This window comes from Maylandia zebra, linkage group LG19 (assembly GCF_041146795.1).
Source record: "Maylandia zebra isolate NMK-2024a linkage group LG19, Mzebra_GT3a, whole genome shotgun sequence".
Lineage (NCBI taxonomy): Eukaryota > Metazoa > Chordata > Actinopteri > Cichliformes > Cichlidae > Maylandia > Maylandia zebra.
The window spans coordinates 12,596,916-12,618,529 of record NC_135185.1 but is presented as its reverse complement, the minus strand read 5'-3'; the positions used below and the strand labels follow the sequence as shown (position 1 = coordinate 12,618,529).

Below are 21,614 nucleotides of genomic sequence, written 5' to 3'. Positions count from 1 at the left end.
CCTCTACCAGCAAAGTGCACCTAATTATGTAGGCAGTGAATGTATGAACAGACGTACATTTAAACCTCTAGAAGTAGTTTCACAGCTTTTCGCATCATTTTTGATTTTTTCATCTTAAATCCAAATTTGTCCTGACAAAGACACTAATATAAGTACTTTTGTAGTAGCCAAATTTTTACAAATTAAACTGCAAAATTCTAGTGGAAACTTAAAAGTATCTCCACATATTGTGCATTTTAAACGTTTTTCTTGTCGTCCTGCAGTATGCCGTTAAGCAAGACACGGAGCTCGTTAGCCATGAATCCTTTAATGACAGAGATCACCTGGAAAATAAAGTGAAATAACTGACGTTAAACAAAAAGAAGTCGACAGCTCTGATTAGTTCAACGTGTGATTCTGAAGGGAACACGCAGCCGAGAGTTATATACATGCAACACATCGTCAAAACCTGAAGAACAGCCAAAACGAAACTAAACATACAACTCAACAGTGACCATCTGCACAATGTTTTGCATAATGTTATTGCACAGACATGCAATCTAAAGCACATAATACAATAATTAAGCATTTCTTGTAGTATAAATATTACACCTCTAGGCTTATTTTTCCTCAATACGTTACAGATGATGGATAAGGAAATCGGAAAAGCGTGGAGCGTGCTCACTTCACCCTTTCTTCTACTTGGCACACTGCCTGCTGAGCCATTTTGTTCTGACGATGGACCAACGAAGACAAACAAAAAAAAAAAAAAAGAAAAAAAAAATCATAGGATTGTTGTTCTGACTGAACCTGCGAGCTTTCCTCAAATTCAAACCAAAGCATCTGGAATCACAATACCAGAACTGGTCTGAACTCTATTGGGTCAACTGTGACTGTTCTCTTAACAAACTCCCTCTACCCACATATGACAAACAGATAAACAACTTATAATTACTTGAAAATGACAGACACCAACACAAATCTTGTATATCTGAATCAATCACGCGACGAGGAGAGAGGGAATAACGACACGTCAGCTGGTTGTGTTTCAGATGGTGTCACAAAAACATTTGGATTACATCATCACACTACTGTGTGTTTTACAAAGCCGTACACCAAGCGTCGGGAGTGAGTCCAAAATGAAAAGCAATCTGAAGGAAACGAAAAAAGGCCAAAATATTTTTTACATTTTGAAGATTCACTTGCATAAAACAGATGAGAAAGAAAAGTGTCATCATTCATGATCACTCAAATAGGAAAAAAAAGAAGAAAAAGTCAGGTTTAAAGTGTTTCATCTTAGAAAGGAGACAAGCAGCATTACAGTTTATGGCTATTTCGCAGCCAGCATTTAAGTCATCGCCTGGAAATACACTCGCAACATATACAAGATGAATTTTATGTGATAAAGAAAGTAAAGAGAAACAGCTCCTCCCCGGCTGCTGCAGTGAAACCCTTCACATTCCGACTCGCCCTCGAGCTTTAAGGTCAGAATGATTACAACCTGTCCTACGCTAGTGTCATACACTCTCTAAAGTGAGAAGTTACTCCAAGAAATAGCCAAGAGTCATTTCCCTCGCTAGAGGCCTACAGCTGACAGAGCACTCTAATTCGTATTGCCTTGGTCTTCCCGTTGCGCTTTTCAACAGGTTTACCAATATGGTCCAAACCCGCCAGAAAAAAATCCCCCACTGACAATCATGACATGGTGACAGAGTGGACAAAGAGTTAAAACACATTAAGCATGGTTCGTCTGCAGAGAACTAGCTTTAATGGCGGGACGGGGTTCGTGTAGCAGAGGCACTCACTCCCAGTTCTCCCAGTCTTCATCCAGCTGGTGAGAGGAGGAGGGGAAAAAAAGTGAGCAGAATGTACACAACATGAATTATTCATATAGATCCCCCCATAAAAAAAAAATTAAAAAAAACTCCACAAACCTCTCCAGATGCTTCGATTTTAGAGAGAGCCATCTGGACCTCTTCTTCCGTCATGTCCAGGTCAAAGTCTTTCTCCCAGTCCTCGCTCACATCGGTGCTCGAGCCTGGAGATGGAGGAGAGAGACACAACAAGTTGGGACTTTATGACCTTGACTCTGCGGCTTCTTCTAAGCCTATTAAGTGGAAAACTCATAAACACATCCCTGAACCTAATCCTGTTTCGATTCAACTGGAACAGTAAGACCAACTGCCTCAGGTCATCGCACCTTTCTTGCCGTTCTTGGAGGGTGTAGACTTCCCGCTGTCAGAGTTGAGCTCAAAAACTCTCAGGTCCTGTGGTCCATCTTCTTTTGAGTTTTCCGGTTTTGAGGCCGGGGCTCGCGCTGACCCCCCGTCAGCTGTGACCTCGGGCTGGGTAACGGCCTCCACTTGAGCTTCAGGAGGTAAGTCACTGTTTCCGGGCCTCTGCTCGTCTTGCGTCTTGTTTACAACATCCTCCAAGCTGGCCTCTGTCAGTTTCTCTGTCAGTTTCTCTGCCAGTTCTGCGGTTACGGGCTCTGGCCGCACTTCTACCTGAGTTGGCAGACTGACGCTGTCGCTGCTGACCGAGTAGGTGGTTTCACGCTCTTCGCTTGGAGACAGAACGGGACTCAGCACAGCGGCCCCTGTAGGAACTGTTAGGTTGCTGCTGTCCAACGGGGGCGTGAGGTTGAGTTGAGATGACGACGTGGCACCAAGGAAGTCATCTGACAATAAACGCAGGAGCCAGTGTGAGTGAAAGTGTTTCAAAGCAAAGCTGGCAGATAACCATTAAATCTCCCGAACATACCCTCCTCCTCTTCCTCCCAGCCCAGCGTCTCTGTGTGCGCACTTTGCTCTGCTCTCTGCTTCAGCGCCAACCTCCTCGCCTCCTCCTAGATAACACAGAAAAACAAAAGCTTCTATAGTCTCAATATCTGTGAATCATAGACCCATTAAAAATTCAACAAGTCTTTATATGTCTGTCCCAAGCAGCATCCATCCATCCCAAAAAACAGAGCCAGTGTCAATTGCCACCATCTACAGTTCTTCTAATCGCCATCTGAGGCTCCAAAAGTACATTGGCCCCCAAAGCGTCTCAGCTTTAGAGCATTAAAAAGCAGCATTTAGAAGCTGGCACAAAAAATGAATGTTCCCTTCATTAAAAAAAAAAAAAGAAAAAAAAAAAAAAAAAAAAAAAAAGAGGAAAGCCACTTTGATCGACAGCTAACCCCTAACCCTTTTCAGATCTTTTTAATAGACGTATCTGATTAATCTTACGGCTGTGCAGTTCAGACCATACAAGAAGTTTGTGTTTCAGGTGCTATTTGCTAAGTTAAATTCTAGTAATTACTTAGCGCTAATTAGCCGATATATGTCTGATGTGACCATTCAGTTTATTAATGCAGCGTAGCTAACTGAGGTTGCTAGCATCAGCTGAGTTTGGGGTTGTTCAGATGAGCAGATCTCATGTTTCACCATGAGTGACAAACCCCGAGGACATTCAATCACATGAACACAGCCAAGTACCAGTTCTTTAGTTTAACCTTAAACTCAACTTTAACCTAATAAACCTCAAACAGGACTTGTACTTAGTGTAAAACTGTGACCAGCTTAAAGTTTGTATTGCTCTGATGATTTAAAACTCACATTGGCTCCAACATAATCAGACATGATTTAATTTTTAATGTACTGATTGTATTTGCCTTCCTTTTGCAAATGTCTTTAAAACAGTTTGGATGTGCAATTTTTGAGAAAACTGCAATCAACAATCTGCTCTAATGTTAGAGACTCTCATAAATAAATTATTGTGTTTGATACATAAAAGTACTCTTTACTGCCGCAGCCTTTATTTCCATAATAATGTGTTGAATAACAACTTTAATGGGAAGAGGAGAACGTCTTCTCCGTTTGGGGAAAAAAAAAAAAAACAACAACATCATAATAGAAATGCACACGGGGTAATTAGGCGTTAAAAGCATAATTCCTATTTCACACTGAGAGCAACGTGCAGAAAGAATACAAAGAGGCACCAACGGGAATGCTGCTGTTATTCAGCAAATCTCGTCTCCTGTGAGTTCGTGTCAGTGTGAAGAAATCATAATGACAAGAAAACACCACAAATATCCTCCCGCCCAAACACAGACCATGTTACTGGATTAGCTTTCACATTTGGAAAAGAAAATTTCATTCAATAGTTCTTTGTGTATGTGGCTCATTTTAAGGTTGCTGTTTGAGCACGTTGGTAAACCTCCTAGAAAAGTCCAAAAACTGGCCAGCAGGTGGCACCCAAGACAAAATATTTAAGTTGCATGAAAGATGTGTATATAGGAAAAAAGAAAATCATATGAAACGGCAGGTTTACCTGATCCAGCTGGAAGACTTTGTAGAAATATCTGTGCCAGAACTCAGAATGTGCTACGGCTGCTGGCACCTGCACAAAAGAGACAAAGTTCTTATCTTCTTTATTTATTCAAAAGGAGACGAGGAGCAAACGTTCGAAGAGAGCAACAAGTGATACCATTTTGGTATAAAGCGCTCGTATAGAGGGACTGTTGACCAAAAGCTCAGAGATTTCGCCTTTCTTATCTTCCAGGCTGAAGGTGGACAGCCAGCTCTCAAACTGTTCAGGGGGGCCTGACAAAGAAAAAACAACATTTCATTATTTAGATGATTTTAAGGAGGACTCCAGTAAATCTGATCAAAAGATTGCAATATATAGCCTAAAGATTTTATAGACCCCACAAAAGGTAAATACAGGTCTCTCAGAGGTATAAGAGAAAACAAAACACACATTCAAAGTAACCAAAACACTACATCAATACGTCTGTCAACAAATAAAACACACTCAGCAGCCAATTTGTTAGGCAAATCTGTTCAAATGCTTCTTACTACAAATATCTAATCAGCCAATGACGTGGATGGGGATCAAAGGGGATTTAAGTGACTTTAAATGTGGCATGTTTGTTGGTGCCAGATGGGCTGGTATAAATATTTCAGAATACGCTGATCTGCTGGGATTTTCCAATCCAACCATCTCTAAAGTTCACGGAGAATGGCCCAAAAAAGGAGAAAATATCCAATAAGTGTAATTTCTCTGGGAGAGAACGTCCTGTTGATGCCAGGGGTCAGAGAAGAATGGTCAGACTGCTTTGAGCTGATAACTCATTACAAAAAAATATATGCACAACAGCATCTCAGGATCACGCTGATGTGATGCTATTATGTCAATATGGACCAAAGCGTGCGAGGAATGTTTACAGCACTTGTGTGAATCTATGCTCCAAAGAGTTCTGAAGGCTAAAGAGGCTCCAACCCAATAGCAAGGTGTACCTAATGAAGTGTCGACTGTAAATGTCTGCAACAGAACACCGGTTGCAGACCTTCACAGATCAACCAGTTGATCATGATTTTTCTTACCATCTGGCTCGTTGCAGTATGTTGCTGGGTCAGCCTGCAAACTGTAGAGACGTGCCTGCAGGAAACAACAAACGCTGAATGGAGATCGTTTCGTTTCCACATGCACATCATGTGCTCACTTTTGCAGTTTGATAACACAACAGAGACTAAAACTGGAGACGGACTCTGTACTTGATAAACGCAACGTGAAGCATTTTCTTCAAAGATTTTCAGCAAAAAGGTTTTTGCTCTCTCTTCGTCTCACACAAAATTCTGTGCTCCAGCTTTAACAAGTTAATTTACCAGGTCTATCTGTATCATGCAACCTTAGTCTGTCTATATTCACCATATGTGGTAACTTCTATTTCCAAAACAGCCCTATGACAGTGGCCAAAACATTATCAGGAGCAAAACTTGTTGAAAATGGGCAAAAGGCAGAGGAGAGGGTGGAGATGTAGATACATAGCAGGAATTGGAAAATGGCAAGAAAGAGGTCAATATTCAGAGGATCTCTCCCCTCCACAATCCCTTGAAGGGAACATTATCATGATAGTGTTCCAATCAATTTACGCCACTCTATGCAGCTCCAGTAATACTTGTGCCCGGAGCATTTAAGAACAGGATTTAGGGAGTCTCTCAGTGTTAATATAATTTAGTCTGAAGGAGAACAACTCCGTCTGTTAGTGATCCTCCATCCAGCTAGAGACCAAAATTAAAAATACTAAGTTCAGTCTCAGCAAAAATGATAGTGTAAACTCAACTGCACCCAGTGCTTGTGGAGCTGGGCCTCCATAAGGATAATTAACAGCTGGGTGAGTCAGGTCAGGATGTTGTCCAAAGTCTTTCCTCTCATGTATCATGTCCTGTTCTCATTGTTAGATCTTCAAAACCTGTTGTTTTATTCTCAGAGCTAATGTCACAAAAAAGTTTCCTTTGACTGTACTGTGAGCATCAGCTTTAGGAAACAATAATGAGGCCCTGTGAAGAACTGAAACTGCAGATTTCAACCAAAATCTCAACTGTTACCAAAACCATTAAACAGCCTTTGATGCCTAGACCTAAACAAGTGAGAAAAGGTGCAAACAGCATGATGCATTCGGACCTCATGTGCGTTTAGCCATTTTTAACTAATGAATTAACAGGCGTGCTAATACAAACACTTTAATACTCACCTTTGAACTGTCATAAACTTCTGTGGTTCCTGCTGGTGTTGCCACCAGCGTGATTACATCACAGTCAATAGTTTTATCAGGAGGTGGAGCAAGCGTGTCTGATATTACGCCTAAGAAACTAGAGAGGCTCTTCTTCACTTTTTCTGTAGTCTCAGAGGAACCTTCCACCTAAAAAGCAGAATAAATACACAATCGATCTGCATGTAAGCAGGCATTTGGGAGATATTCATAAAAGACACGATGCAGTTAAAGCCTAATACTTACTGCAAGTTTGTTTCTGACGGCAGTGGCCGTAGCTGCAATTGAGCAGGCTGTATCATGCTGCACCACAGTGGAGAACTCAGTCAGGTCTCGCTTTATGAATTCTAAGGCTTCAGATGACTGTAAAGAAAAAGGACAAAGATCAAAATCCAGATTCAACCTTATCATATCTCTCAGGAAATTGCTGCTTCAGCCTATCAAAGTCATAAGCGGCGATACACCAAGACGGTGGCAAAATTCTTAAAAATATGAGTTGGTCTTTTGTTTAATTACTCTAAAGAAATCATTTATTTGGAACCATTTCATCTTTTTGTATCCGAGTTGATCTAAACTGAGTGGTGGTACAATGCTACCGAGTATGAAATTTAAAATAAAAGATCATGTTTTTTTTCTTCAGCTTTTACAGCAACATTTTTTATTAAGGAAAAAGGAGAAACTGTTGAAACTGTTGCAGTAAAGTGAGTTTTTAAACGTATACTGATATGACATTCAAATGCTGGCTGACACAACCCTGTTGCTTTATATAACTCATTTCTTCTATAAAACTGTGCCCCTGTCTTCATCTCTCCTCTCACATCCTGTCCAACAGGTAATGTTGACAACAGTTTGGTTTTTTTGTGAAGCACCATAATAAAAGTACTGCTGAGTGTCTCCTTGTCCACTTACAGTACAGGCGCTAGAAGGAGCCAAAATGGATGCTTACAGACTGAAAACATATTACATCCATTAGTGGTTCTGAAACTGTGGAGCACATAACTACAACTCGTAAAGGTGTGAACAACATCCACTCATGACAGGAATGAATGTCAAGGGAATTTGGGACTTTAATGATTTCTTTGAACTGTTCATTTTCCAGGGTGGAACGATTGTACACCATACGGCTTTAATGACTTTGAATTTATTTTGGGGCTTTCTCTAATCCGCACAGGGCCAAAAGTATCCATATAGGCTAAAAGATTTAAGTGACTGTTTGTATACATTTAAATAAATGGTGCAGAAGGTTCTATAATATCTGACAAGTCCTATGCATGTTTAACTTCATTAGTCATCATTATTGTTTCTCTTTGCCTTCATAAGGAATGTTTGGCAGATGTCACTGGAAAGGCCAATACTCAGAACAATGGGAAAGTCTAAAGAACTCAGTGAAGATCTAAGAAGAATTGTAGATTCACACAAATCAGGAAGATCTCTTGGAGACATTTCTAATCAACTGCAGACTCCAAGATCATCAGTGCAAACAACTGTACTTAAGTAAAAGTCATTCCTTTGTGTCCAGAAGACTCAAACTGTCATCTTCAGGTGAGTGAAAATTGATTAGCATATTCAAGAACAACCCAGAACCACCAAGGCTCAGATGCTCAAACCTGCCATGAACTGGGAACTGCTGGAACCTCAGTGTCACTGTCCATCGCAAAGCTAGTTTTACGTCGCCATAGACTGAGGTACCAAGAAAAGAGCCCCACCTCCAAAACCTATACCTTGAAGCGTGTCAAAACAAAGATTGAGCTGTTTGGTCACAATGACAAGAGGTACGTTTGGAGAAGTAACAATGAGGTATTCAACCGGAACAGCCTGTCAAGCGTGGTGGTAGCATTGCAGATGGAATAATAAAGACGTAGAACTAATTCCAAATTCTCCAAATCAGCAGCTTGACGGTTGAAGCTTGGACACAACTGGTTGTTCCAACAGAAAAAATGATCCAAAAACACAACAAAATAGCCTAAAACAGACTAACTTTGAGCTTCCAAAATTCCTCACCATGTTGAAAATTTGTGGACTGTTGTTAAAAGCCAGATCTACACCAAGAAACCAACCAATTTATACTAAATCCACCAAGAAGAGTGGTTAAATATCCACCTGCAATTATCAGAAGCTTGTCTGTGTGTGCCAAAAGGATCTGGTCAAGGTGTAACTTTCTAAGTGACATTTAACCAAATATTATTGGGGGGTATACTTTTGATCCCATGTGGATTAGAGAAAATCCCAAATAAATTCAACCTTGTGCATCCAACACTTGTTTGCTGTACAATCACTCCACCCTGGGAAAAAGAACAGTTTAAAGAAGTCGTTATAAGCCTAAAATTACCAAAATATTCATGATAAATGGATGGAAATTCTGACCACAACTGTCTATTCTGCTAAAAACTCAACTTTGGTTACCGTAAATGTCGGGCTATAAGCCGCTACTTTTTGCACAAGCTTTGAACCCTGCGGCTTTTAGTCAGGTGCGGCTTTTCTATGGATTGTCCGTGATTTTTGTGATATCGTAAGACGATTTGTTTTGTGTGTTCCGCTGTTGTACGGCACTACGTTGCCTGGCGGAAGGATCGGGGTTCAAGAGTGGTATGTTAGTCACATGTCCGTCCGCCAGGCAACGTAGTGCCGTACGAAGTAGCGCGAAAAACAAACTTCAAAGTAGCGCTACGCGTTCAGCGGGAGTTGTGGATGATGAGCGGCGATAAACTTGCAAGTTATGCCCAAAAAGCAAGTTATGCCCAACTCCACCGGTGGATTCTGACAGCGTGGAAAAGTGTGAAAACATCCACGATCACCAACGGATTTTGAAGGGCTGGACTGCTGCATGATGGAGAGGAGGACACCGCCACGGCCCTTCTGAGCCTGTTTGTATCCGACACTGGAGAAGAGGACTTTGGTGGTTTTAGTGCGTAGGAAGAAGAGAAAGATGGTGGTGAATGACTGACTTTTCTTCTTGTTAAAGCTGTGTCACTGCACCTGAGCCTAAAAGGTAGGCCGAATCTATTGTTCTGGTGTGCTGTAGGTTATTGTTATGTACTACATGTGCAAATATGTACCCATAACTTGTTTTTCAAAATATTAATAAAAGTGATGTCTCCAAACAGCCATCTCTTTCCTGACAATTCCCTTTGTGCATATTCTCTTACATATGATAAGTCAACATTGAAACACCTGCGGCTTTTGGTCAGGTGCGGCTAATGTATGTACAAAACAGGATTTTCCCCAGATTTTAGCTTGTGCGGCTAATATTTAGGTGCGCTTTGTAGTCCGGGAAATACGGTATTTGTTATAAAAAAAGGATTCAATCATTAAATTGTGAGGCATGAATTTGAATGGGTTTCTGGAGGAGAATATGCCAGAGAAAGTGCGAAAGCAACAGGTTTACATAATTCTTCTGAAAATTGCATTAGTGGTAAGAAACCACATTCTTTGCCCAAAATCTGGTTTAGAGCAGATGCTTGTGACATGCGTATTTCTCTGCCACACAGTTCCACATTTATACCATTGAGATTTATTTTGTGGATCAGCATCCAACCTCACAACACTTTAAAACTGTGCCCCTTGAAGGCACTAGAAAAAAACTGAGAAACAGCTGGCACTGTTACTCAGCAATGACTCTATGAAAATGTGTTGTCTGGTGTATTTTGGCTCTTCCTCTTTATTAAAACCTCAAAGTATTTCATAATATTCCTGAGCATTAACATAAACAAAGGCTTACTAACTGTCATAAAGTGGAAGTCTTTTGGTTTGACATCATTACCTTGTCTTTGACGGCCTGGAAGCTCTGCTGCAGCCAGCCTCCCCACCAGCCTTCTCTGTGACCACGCACATAAATCCAGAAAGAGAAGAGGAAATATTAACAATCAGCACCAAAGCTTTTCATTTACAGTCTGTTCGTAATCGATCAAAGGATCTGAGTTTGAGATTCTCAAGGATTCCAGAAACACACGCAGCTTTGACAGATAACGAGTAAGCTAACGTCAGCTCTGCTAGATTAAATGTTCGAATAAGTCACGAAGTGATTTTCAACGCTAAATATGATCACTGAGCGTAAAAATGATGAGTCAACACAGCCCAGAGTTTCTCACTGCGTGATTTAAAAAGATAAACAGCAAAAGCTAACTAGCATATGCTAACGCTAGCCAGGCTGTGTTTTGGTAAACAAACGCACTTCCTGAAAAGATTCCGAGAGCTTTACACGCTAGAGTTAACGCAAAGTAAACACACTATATCTGGTTAGATACACGACACAATGAGACATAAAACAAATGCATGACACCATCGCTCTTTGTAAGATTAAAGTGTAAAAGTTAAAATAATTTGCGACTTCACTCTCACCCTTCAGCCATCTTCACACGATGACATCATCAGTATTTACTGAACTCTCACCCCGACAGCGTGGCTTTAAAAAAAAAAAAAAAAAAAAAAAAAGAGTAGAAGAAAACACAGACTTTAATGACTTCTCATCTACAGCATCCCAATGTCCACATCACATTCTCAATTAAATAAACCCATTAAAAACCAATGTTTGGTTTTATAAACAACTATTTTAGTGTCTGTGTCCTGTCTACGGTGGCTGCAGAGGACCAAACAGTTCGGGAGCGCGTATGATCAGTTTCTCTTCGCATGTATTTCGGCGTACCTGCAATAATGAGGTAAAAACAATAGCACAGAATCAAATCACAAGTTGACAGAAACTGTTTAACGTAAATTACCGTTACTATAAATGTTTTAAGCCGTGTTTTTACAGTAAAAAGCATCGTGAAATGTTAATTAAACAAAATTATTATTTTCAAAAGTGGAAAGTGCTAATATTGTTGCCAGCACCACGTTTGAAAAAAAAAAAAAAAGGACTAAGCACTTAAGAGTTTGGGATTTGAGTAATACAGTTATGTTTCATAAAGTTTGCTGCATTTTTTAAATTTGATTGTTTTTATTTGCTTCTATGATTTAGTGAAGAACAATCATAACAATTTCTTAAGTAACTTCTGAAATTCTTTGTGGCATCTTGGATAGCATAGTCTGGGCCAAACCCTGATTCATTGAAATCCATTCTTGCCTCATCATTTGATATCACTTCATCACATTTTGTGAGCTACTGTCATTGCTCTGGGTGTTTCCCAGCTTTTTGTGTTTAAGTTAATTTCCTGATTATTGGTTATTCATTGTTTGGTTCTCTTGATGTTATTTGTTGTTCTGGTTTCTAGTTTAAGTCACTATCTTCCTTGTGTCACGTGTGTCATATTCTTTCAGTCTGTCTCTCAGTGTCTAGTCCGCGTCTTTGTGAATCGTGTCTTGTTTCCTGTTTTATTTTGATATTCCCAGTCCTACGTGCAGTGAGTTTCATTTTGCGTCCCCTTGTGTCGTTATGTATAATTTACCCCAGCTGTGTCTCCCTCGTGTTTCTCATTCCCTGATTGCTCCTGTGTGTATATAAGCCCTGTGTTTTCTCTTGCTTGTTACTGGTCCATCTTTGTTCCTCCATGCTCTGTTACGTCCCTGTATCACATTGTGTTATTGCCCTGAGTTTCTCTCTTTATGTCCTCCTGGGGGTTCAGGTTTCAGTTTTGTTTCTTTAGTTTTCCCAGTTTAGAGTCTTTCTTAGTTCTCTTTCTTGCTGCCCTCACTTTTGTTTGTATGTCACTCTCCATAATAAAGCTCATTCAGATCAGCAGTGCCTGCGTATTGGGTCCTTATCTTACCTCCACACAGCCTGCCACTGCAGCCGTGACAGCTTCTGCTTGTACACCTGCCTTTCTTTTTTGACAAAACTAAAAACATCATGGGTGAAAGATCAACTTCTTTCAGTTTGGTGACAATTTATGCATTATGAAACATGGTGGATCACCGTGGCACAGGGCAAAAGTAATAATTCGTGACAAGTACATTTTGAAACCATGGCCAGAAAACTTCCCTGATCTTAATCTGAATGGGAATCTATGCTCAGTCCTTTAAATGCAGGTGGGCAAGCAGAAGCCAACAAACTGATCAGCCAAGGCTCTTTTACCATGGGCCCACAATGCTTTGTATTGATGAAATATGCACTTTCCATTTATGGCAGCTCACTCAAACCTGTATGTAATGTTCAACGTTAATGTGAACAAATGCACCAAAACACCATCATGGATGCTGCTTTTAAACAGTCTTCAAGAGTTATTATTCATGATGTACATTCCGGATTTCTGCAATTTAAGTTTGCTGAGAACACAGGACAGATTTCCACTTAATTCATCTTCACTGAGCTTTGGCTTGTACAAGTCTGCTTTGTTTCTTGATCTTTTTTTTTTTTTGGCCTTTTTTTTTTTTTTTTGGCCTTTTTAATATTTTTCCAGACATGGTAAAGTGTTGATGTGCTTTTTTGGATGCTGCAAAAACTTGTATGTTCTTATTGGTGTTCCTGAGCCTGTGGAGTGATTTCCAAGTCTGGCTGTCCTTAGTTCACCACCCAAAAGCCAACGCCATTCAGTAGTGGTTTTTGCCTTGCCCCTTGCATGCAGGCAAGAGTGCTTAGCTTTCCTCACCTTTACTTCTGGAAATCTCTGCTTTTCTTGGATGGTATTTTTTTTTTAATAATAGCCTAATATCCTACTGACTAGTTTAAAGATGTTCCACCAGTTATTTTCCTAAGTATTACACAACCTTTCCATTTAAAATTTTCAGATTAAGGGAGGGTTTAATTGACCTACAAATAATTTTTTATTGACAGTTACACGGTCTCATCACTCATTTTTGGAAACAATAGTCTTGCTGTTGTGACCAAAAGCAGGCAACCAATCTTACAGCATAGTTTGGAGAAGTGCATCAGAGAGACAATGAGAAACTATAACCCAGATCTTTCATGGAGGAAAGTAATAATTTAAAAATATGCTGATTTTTCTCTTTTAATTAACACTAATTTAACCAATAAGCTGTTTATGAAACCCATCAAATCCAGACCGGTGCGTTCCTTCTTCAGACATTATGTTGACTAATCAGCATTAAGCAGTTCCAGCCTGAGTCCCCCCCATCAATCTCCCTCCTCTGTACATCTGTGTGCATACATGTGAGCGTATGTGCACACCATACTGCATATGTGTGTTGACCCCCAGCAGCTGTGCTTTCCCCTCATCAGTATTCTGAGTGAAAAGGGGTGGTGGTGGGGAGCTGGGCTTTACTAAGCATAAAATGTAAAAAGAACAGGCATCAAGCTTCTGGAAGTGTGCTCTCCCTTAATTGAAGTTCTCTTTTATCTAGAATCTGCACAATGTGTGCGTATGTCCTCCAATACAAGTCCCCCGTCCGGCCCCTCATTCCTCTTAATTGGGTCTTTCAGTCCCCTAATTAACTCTGTCAGTGCAGGTTGGCCTGAGCCAAGTTGGGATAAGTACTCCACTATTGATCAGTATCTGAAGCGGTTAACTTATCCATCTGTCTACATTTCATCTACAAAAGGTCATGGTGTAATAACATCAGTGCATCCTTTGTGCTGTTAAAAGATATTTCTGTCTTTTTTGACTCCATATGTCTTTGCCAGATTATAAACTGTGTTTATAATCAAAATTTATGTTCAGTTCAAGGCTTTCAAAATAGCTTCATGGCTAATATTATCTATCTATCTATCTATCTATCTATCTATCTATCTATCTATCTATCTATCTATCTATCTATCTATCTATCTATCTATCTATCTATCTATCTATCTATCTATCTATCTATCTATCTATCTATCTATCTATCTATCTATCTATCTATCTATCTATCTATCTATCTATCTATCTATCTATCTAAACATTCATTTGGATCAACTACACCAAATAAAATGCATTAACTGGTGTAACAGTCTACAGCTACATCAAAGGATGATGTAATACTTTTGTGTGTTTATTTGTTAAATATTTAACAGCTTCAAAATACAAATTAATATCAGTTAGAAGTCATTTAAGTGATGGCACTGAACTGAGAGGAAAAAGTGAAGAGAAATCATTTTATCTTTCTTTCAAAATAGATGATTATAATTTTTTCTTATCAGCAGTAATTATGAGTGTTGTTTTGCAAAATATATTATACAGTTTTGCATCCCTGGAGCAAATGACTTTCTATATCTTAACTTTTTATATTTCAGTCTACAAAAAGACAGCTGAGGTCAAATTAGTTGGGGTTGCGAGACTAACGGGGCTCTAATTAAACATTTAAAGGCTGTTGCTCTGAGCACCGTGCCTCGGTTAATTGTTGCTGTAACAGTAATGAAATTAGTGTTCTTGGGGTTATCCAGAGTGCATGAAAACAATGTTTTTAACCTGATAGAATAAATAAATGCATGTCAAATACCTTCCTGCCAGTACCTTTTGCTTTCAGCCTCCTAAAATTGTGTCTTTTGGACATATTTGATGCAATATTTTAAGATAGCTATCTTTAAAGTTGCTTGGAATAAACCATGCCTTGGGCAATGCACATAAATCACCAAATGTATGTAAAATGAGAATTAATCTTATATTCTCAGTTGTATTCTCAGAGGCATTCAGCAGAGCAGCTACTTTTGTTTAGGCGATATTTTAAATGCATAACTTTCACTCACTGTTGAGTATTATAAGTGCAGAAAATGGAAACATAAAGGATTTGAATACTTGTTCCACCCTTGCTAATATAGACCAGCGTGTGTAATTTTCGGAGTTAATTGTGCACAACATTGTGACTGAAACCAGTGCTGCCACTGCTGGTTAGCGTATGCTAAAGAGCACTGTGGTGACAGCAGCGGCTGACCATAATGGTGCACAGAGGACATGTCCATATTGTATGATTTAAGAGGTATATCCATTACACACCGCAGTCATCACACCCACACTTGCGCGCACTCTGCAGACCGCTGATGCCGTACTGTGGGTTAACACCATCTGGTGCCAATCAGGAAACACCAGCTTTGCACAAGTCACTGTCTCTAATTATCTACCTAGAGCAAAGGGAGGCCGATCCCCACTAATCTCTACAATGTGTTCTGCTTCCCATTCCCACCTGTGTCCCAATAAAGGGGGGTCTTGTGGGAGGACCGGGGGTCTCTGTGTCAAGGGACTGGGGACCAGGTGACGCTGCAGCGCCAGTCCCCACGACAGAAGCTTCATCGCTTGGTTTGGCTGGCAGCTGCTTCCCCCCACTGAGACATCCCACAGCTGACAATCCCCCAGTACTGACAGGGGCTCTTTACAGTGTCAATAGCCTCATATATTAGAGCTAACCGCCTTTGTGGTGAGCGAGGGTGTCAGGCCTTTTGGCCCGACAGCGCTTGTTACCATGATGAAATGTAGATTGAATGGAGGGGGTCTGTGTCCCAGGCACGAGAGCTCGGACTCCCCCGGCCTTTGTGTCCCACGCATGGCTATTGTTCGAACCTATTCAGCACTTTCAAGAGCAGAAGGAGGGGTAAAAGTGAGAGGTGGGTGAGAATGATTTACATCTCTTCATCTCTCCCCTGGTCTCCAACTCATCTGTCAGCCGTGGGAGGATAAGCATGTATTTTACACGCCTGATTTGCTGCTAAGTGAAGGCTAGTCCTTGTTGAGCTGTTTGACTAAATCATGTTCATGGCAGTGTGCGTGTGTAAAGTGAACGTATGCTTGTTCAGTTTTTTATTTTTAGAAGAAAGCTGGAACTTGATTTGATGTCGTAATGTGCTGATAGAAATATTCATCCTGTATGAATTAAAATGACCTGTTTTTTTTTAATATAGACTCCATTATGTCCTTTGCTTAAAATCTGCCCTTTGTGTTCCTATATCCATGTTCTTATGAGACAGTGACAAATGGCTGGCCTAGAGCTGAGGACATGGCTATGTCCCTTGCCTGCGTCAGACAAAAGTGACGCGCCTTCCCGGCGCCTGTGTCGTCCTTTCATCTCCTACACCCTGTTGAGGTGAAGATGGATGGTCCCCAGGCTCAAGAACACCACATTCAGCTTCTGTTCTGGTGTATTGTCTCGCCCTTCTGTCCCTTTTTAGCTCTTCAGAGGTTAGGCTGTCTGAAACTGGTTAGCAACAAATGACAACCTTTTTTCCTGAATGTCAGCTTTAGCACTTCTAAGTTTGTCCTTTAAAGCACCAATAAATGCCCTTGTAGTATTGCTGTGATATTACTGTGTATTTGTACATGTCCATAACGTTTCTCAAATAGTGACGCTGAGAAAGAAGAGACATTTTTCACAAACTAAAAATCAACTGCACATTTAAAAGAAGATGCCCAGAAGTAGTTATTATCAAAACAACATTTTAATTTAGGAAAATAGCATTTGTGCCAGTCAGACACAACAGTTCCATTTTGACAGTGTTTCATCACCACTTATTTCACATAAGCTACTCTGATGAAAAAAAATCCCCAGAACATTTAGAATACTTCTGTAAAAAAAAAAAAAAAGAAGAAAAGAAAAAGAGGCAATTAATAAAAAAATAGCAGCAGTTTGTATCCCAAAAGATAGCTATATGTGTATATACAGTATGTACAAGGTTTTGCCCCAGCCATCATTTTATAATTTTTTTTTTCATCAGTCTCCTGTTTGTGGTCCGGACAGTCTATTTTAAGAGAGACCTGCTCACTTGCTCATAGACAGGCTGTGTAATGTGGAGGTAGTGGTGGGCAGAGGCTGGCAGAGTGAGCAAGGGCACGGCATGCCGGGGAAGTGTCTGTAGGAGCTGCTCAGGTGGAGAGGGTCCTTCAGGAGGCTCTGGACTGGAGCGTGAAAGCCCAGGAAGCCGGCTGATGGAGGGGAGTGTGGAGCTGGGGCTGAGGAGGCAGAAGATGAGTGATGCTGAAGAGCTGAAGGTGTGCTGCCCACCAGAGAGTGAAGGGACTGGGCCAGAGGATGCAGAGGGAGGTGGGCGGTCGTGGCCGCAGGGGTAATGGTGGGATGGGGAGCTGTGCGGCTCTGGACGGCGGCATTGCCACCATAAACGTCCCCAACCAGTTTCTTCATCTCCTCCAAAGAGCTGGAAAGCATGAGGATGTAATTGCGAGCCAAGAGCAAGGTGGAAATCTTTGACAGCTTGCGGACCGAGGGTCCATGTGCGTATGGCATGACCTCTCTGAGGCCATCCATCGCCTGGTTCAGATCATGCATCCTCTTCCTTTCTCGACTGTTAACTTTCAGCCTCTGATCTTGCATCTCTTCCTTGCTGAGCTCAGATCTGGATTTGCTCTTACCGCCCACGCTACAGCAGTCCGTCCTGCCTTGGCCGGCCTCACTGTCTGCTCTGTTCTCGTGGCAGTACTTCTGGAACATCTTATTGGAGAAGAAGCTCCCTGCAGAGTCATCCACCACCAGGTCTGGAGACGAGGAGCGACTGCAGGTGGAGCCAGCATCGGAATCCATTTCAGCTGAGGGAGAAAATTCAGGAACAAAAACAAGGATCCAAAAAAAACCCCAAAACTCTTAAATCGTGACAGCTTGAGCTTAGGACCTGAACTGTAGGTTTCCAAACTCTCTCAGTTCCCTGCAGTTTTTGTACAGCCTCACTTTTCCCTGAGTTTGTGCTGTTCGGCCTGATGCTCAGCCTCTCCCCAGGAGTGAGTGTGTCTAAACTGTCACCCCATGGGCCTGCTGGGGTGTATTTATACCACCGACACAACAAAGGAACAATACACCGCATAATGAGACACTTATGGCCCCAGCCAATTGCAGAAGGGACACACTTTTACCCCCCTCTCTTAACAACTCCTTCCTGCGCCCCCCAGTCCACCTCCCCACAACCACATTAATTCTCCCACTTGCTGATGAACCCCCCTGCACGTTAACCAAACAGAGGTATGATCCCATGTTGTGTAAGGCTGAGTTAACCAGAGCTCTGTTAAAACTTTAATTAAAAACTGGCAGTATTTGCATATTTTTTTATGTTTCAGCACAGATTTTAAAGTAATCCTGGAACAAGGGAGAGGTGATTTAATAATAATAGAAAAAATCCAAGAAAAAAAGATGAATAAACATAAATTTATGACTTTATTATCTCAAATTTTAAAATTCTTCTCGTATTAATTTACCTCTATAATCTGCAAAAGTTTCTTCCTCAGCTGTAAAAACATGTTTACTTTACTTGAAAGTTCTCTACGCGGATGTTAAAGTGAAAGTGAGCAGGCCACCGTTTTTATTGCCCCCTTCCATAACACCAGATAGATGATGCCTTTAAGGCCTTATTTACATATGGTATCCATGAGATACTTTGGAGGAAGGTATGAGGCACCATATGAGGCTCTTAAACATGTAAAGGGCAGCGTTAATGGCAGACTAGATACAATTCAACCAGAAGCTCAAAACAAAAGGGGTCAGATAAATTTGACTTGGTTTCCCAAACAGTCTGTGAAATCACATCACTATCACTGGAAGGGGGTCTTTCAGTCCAGGGGGAGGTAGTTAAAAAGATACTAAATGAGTGGGCGCAGCATTGTCTCCCTATAATTCAACCATAAAGCTACTGGCACCTATTGTTCTTTGTTTTTTTACTTTATCTTGCTAGCTATCAGGAACACAAGGAAAACGTTCTTCCTCGTTTAAATTTATGGCATTAAAATTCCTTCCAGGCTTCGCATCCAACATATATCTGCTGCTTTAATGTTGTGGCGCTGTGACCAAGCAGAGTTCTCCACGTGGTGTTCAGAGGCTGGCTTTCACCACGCAGCTCAGGAATTTCCTGCCTTCCTTGTGCCAAGCAAAGCACCAAGTGAAGCAGTGCTGGAGGGCCGGGACTTTGAGAACATAACGCTTTTCTAAGGATGGCAAAAACAGCAGTTTTGTGAATTGATTCGTTGCATTGATTCTTGCCTGGAGCACAACAACTGAAAAGCCATCATAGAAAAGTATATTGTGTTCATTTCACAGGCATCAGGTCTGGATTTTTGTGTTCATCTGGTTGCTCGGCTAAGAAAATATTTGCCTTTCTCTGCGTTGTAAACAGCAGGATGAATCTTTTGATGAATCTAAATCTTTTACTCGCTGTAGTATGAACCTAGTGCAACATTTATGACATATATCTCATGCTCTTTGCTTTTAAATTTGTTTTTGTTCTTGCTTAATGCTCTCATGTTGAGTCTTTTGATATCCTGCTAATGCCACTGCTGATGCATATGCGAGCAAAGTTAGACTGATCTCACCAGTCCTCTGATTATCTGATGAGATGACAGACCAAAGTATGGTTTAATAAATATTTCAGCAGTCAGCAAGAGAGTGTGCGAGAGTCCCAGTGAATTGTTCCAACCATTAAATAGTCTTTTGAAAGCAGTGCAAAATCACATCTCTTCTTTTACAAGAATATTTTTAAGTCAAACTAATTACAGAGTCAACCACATTGTCCTCATCAAAAACTTCTAACTGTTCTCAGATAACTAATGTGAGGGCAGTTAAAATCCAGTTGAGGTTCTCAGAAGAGTTTTGAATAATATAAATATATTTGAATTCCAAGTCAAGTTGCTTTATTGTCATGTGCAGTGGTACAGTACACAGTGAAACGAGACAATGTGCAAGACCATGGTGATACATATAGCATATAACAGACCAGCAAACACAGGACTACATAAAGTGCAAAATGCAAAAATTGCAAAAACCCCCCAAAACTAAGACACCAGACAGAAAAGTGCAACAATGACAGCGGGTTGTGCAACAGACTGAGCATTGTGCAAAAAACAACTTGGTGTATGAAGGAGTGTGTGTGTGTTTGTGTGCGTGTGTGTATGTAAGATTGTTTTTGCATTAGTGGGGTTTTTGTATGAATAGAAAAAAGGCCCATGTAAAGGGCTGCAGCACAGCACTGCACCATCAGTATTTGATTTATTAAAGCTACATTTCCAATGTTTAATACGACTAAATACGCACGTTTTTGTGATCATGCAGCAATGCCAAGACGACCTTGTACTTTCATTTAACCTGGTTTTTCTCGTATGTTCCTCGGTGAGGGATTAGTGAGGAGGTCGTGTTCGTGTTCAAACAGATTTTCTTTGCTTTGTTTTGTGGTTGAATTGCTGCAGCATTTCAACCACAAAAAACAGTTTTCTTGATTTTTGTCTATTATTAATAATCTTAAAATTGGCCTCCCTCGGGCAGTGAACTTAACTGTGTTTGCTGCTTTTTGTGTTGGTGAGGTTTTATGGAAGCTGACTGCAAAGTGGTTTATTAAATTTTCTTTATTCTACTTATTATAGTGGATTTTTTCCCCAGAGTTGTGCATGACTCATATGCATCATTTAAAGTACCCCCCATTTGAGAATAGACCACACAAAAATGTTTGAAAGGTTTAAGCCCATCAGGCTTGAGGTAATCAGGTTAGAAATTCAGACTGTTTCTCTCTGACGATGCGGTTCTTCTGATCATCTTCCTTTATCTGATAAAGTCAGGTCCCTTATAGTAAACGGACAACGTGGAATCAGTCATTTCCAGGTAAGTGTGCTTATTAGCTTCTAATAATCTGTGCCTAAATTCTCCTTCTTCCTACAGGGGCACACTGAGGAAACACAACTTCACTTGAGCTTGAATCTAAAGAACCACTAATTTTAAAATATGTGCAGATTTTGGTAAATCTATTGTTGGTCTCCGTGTCAGTGGGCTTGTGATCCCTTACACTCACAAACCCACACAAAGTTAGAACCGAGAATCAAGAGGGCTCTCGATACCCCCCCACCACAGCTCCGTCGGGGGGCCCTGCAGGGTGCTTTGGCTCGGCCACCATTCAGTGATATTATAATTGGGGAACTTTGAGAGCCAGCATGGGCCAGATATTTGGAGCATATGGATTTTCCCATCGTTAGGCTTGGAGCCAACATGGCTGCTGGACTCTCCTTTGCTAATTGGGTCAGTTCCTAATTAACTGAGTTGAACACAATGCTCCAGATTTCATTCTTTTTTTCCAGTCTTTCAGGCCCTTCAATGGCTGGTTCTGTGCCACAGTTTTCATTGTGTTTTACACACAAGGAAAGGAGAAAGGGATTTATAGTGGGTCATCAATAGTCTTAATAAATTATCTATAAATACAGGAAAATGTGCCAAGCTACTTATTAACCATACATGAAGTTAGATTAGCGAGAATGTCACTTATATGAAACGAATGAGGAACAGCACATCAGTGGAATAGAGCTGAAACCAGGAGCTGTGT

At 40.8% G+C, this 21,614-nt stretch overlaps 2 protein-coding genes across 2 annotated transcripts; both read right to left on the bottom strand.

The window, feature by feature from the left end:
• Window positions 1-288: 288 nt before the first annotated feature.
• Window positions 289-10,939, bottom strand: bsdc1 (BSD domain containing 1). Its single transcript, XM_004566591.4, has 11 exons — window positions 10,859-10,939; window positions 10,281-10,335; window positions 6,767-6,883; window positions 6,503-6,670; window positions 5,352-5,406; window positions 4,453-4,568; window positions 4,297-4,365; window positions 2,743-2,827; window positions 2,180-2,659; window positions 1,914-2,017; window positions 289-1,810 (listed from the first exon to the last, which is right to left on the bottom strand). The coding sequence occupies exons 1-11, from the start codon at window positions 10,867-10,869 to the stop codon at window positions 1,781-1,783; spliced, it is 1,290 nt and encodes a 429-aa protein (XP_004566648.3). The 5' UTR covers window positions 10,870-10,939; the 3' UTR covers window positions 289-1,780.
• A 5,867-nt stretch (window positions 10,940-16,806) lies between these two features.
• Window positions 16,807-18,050, bottom strand: olig4 (oligodendrocyte transcription factor 4). Its single transcript, XM_004566590.2, has one exon. The coding sequence runs from the start codon at window positions 17,849-17,851 to the stop codon at window positions 17,075-17,077; it is 777 nt and encodes a 258-aa protein (XP_004566647.1). The 5' UTR covers window positions 17,852-18,050; the 3' UTR covers window positions 16,807-17,074.
• Window positions 18,051-21,614: the final 3,564 nt, after the last annotated feature.

Coding starts and splice junctions, on each gene's coding strand:
- bsdc1 (XM_004566591.4), bottom strand. Junction 5,407..6,502: donor AAGTTTATGACAGTTCAAAG/GTGAGTATTAAA, acceptor TGTTTCCTGCAG/GCACGTCTCTACAGTTTGCA. Junction 2,828..4,296: donor AAGTCTTCCAGCTGGATCAG/GTAAACCTGCCG, acceptor TGTGTTATCTAG/GAGGAGGCGAGGAGGTTGGC.
- olig4 (XM_004566590.2), bottom strand. CDS start 17,851: ATGGATTCCGATGCTGGCTCCACCTGCAGTCGCTCCTCGTCTCCAGAC.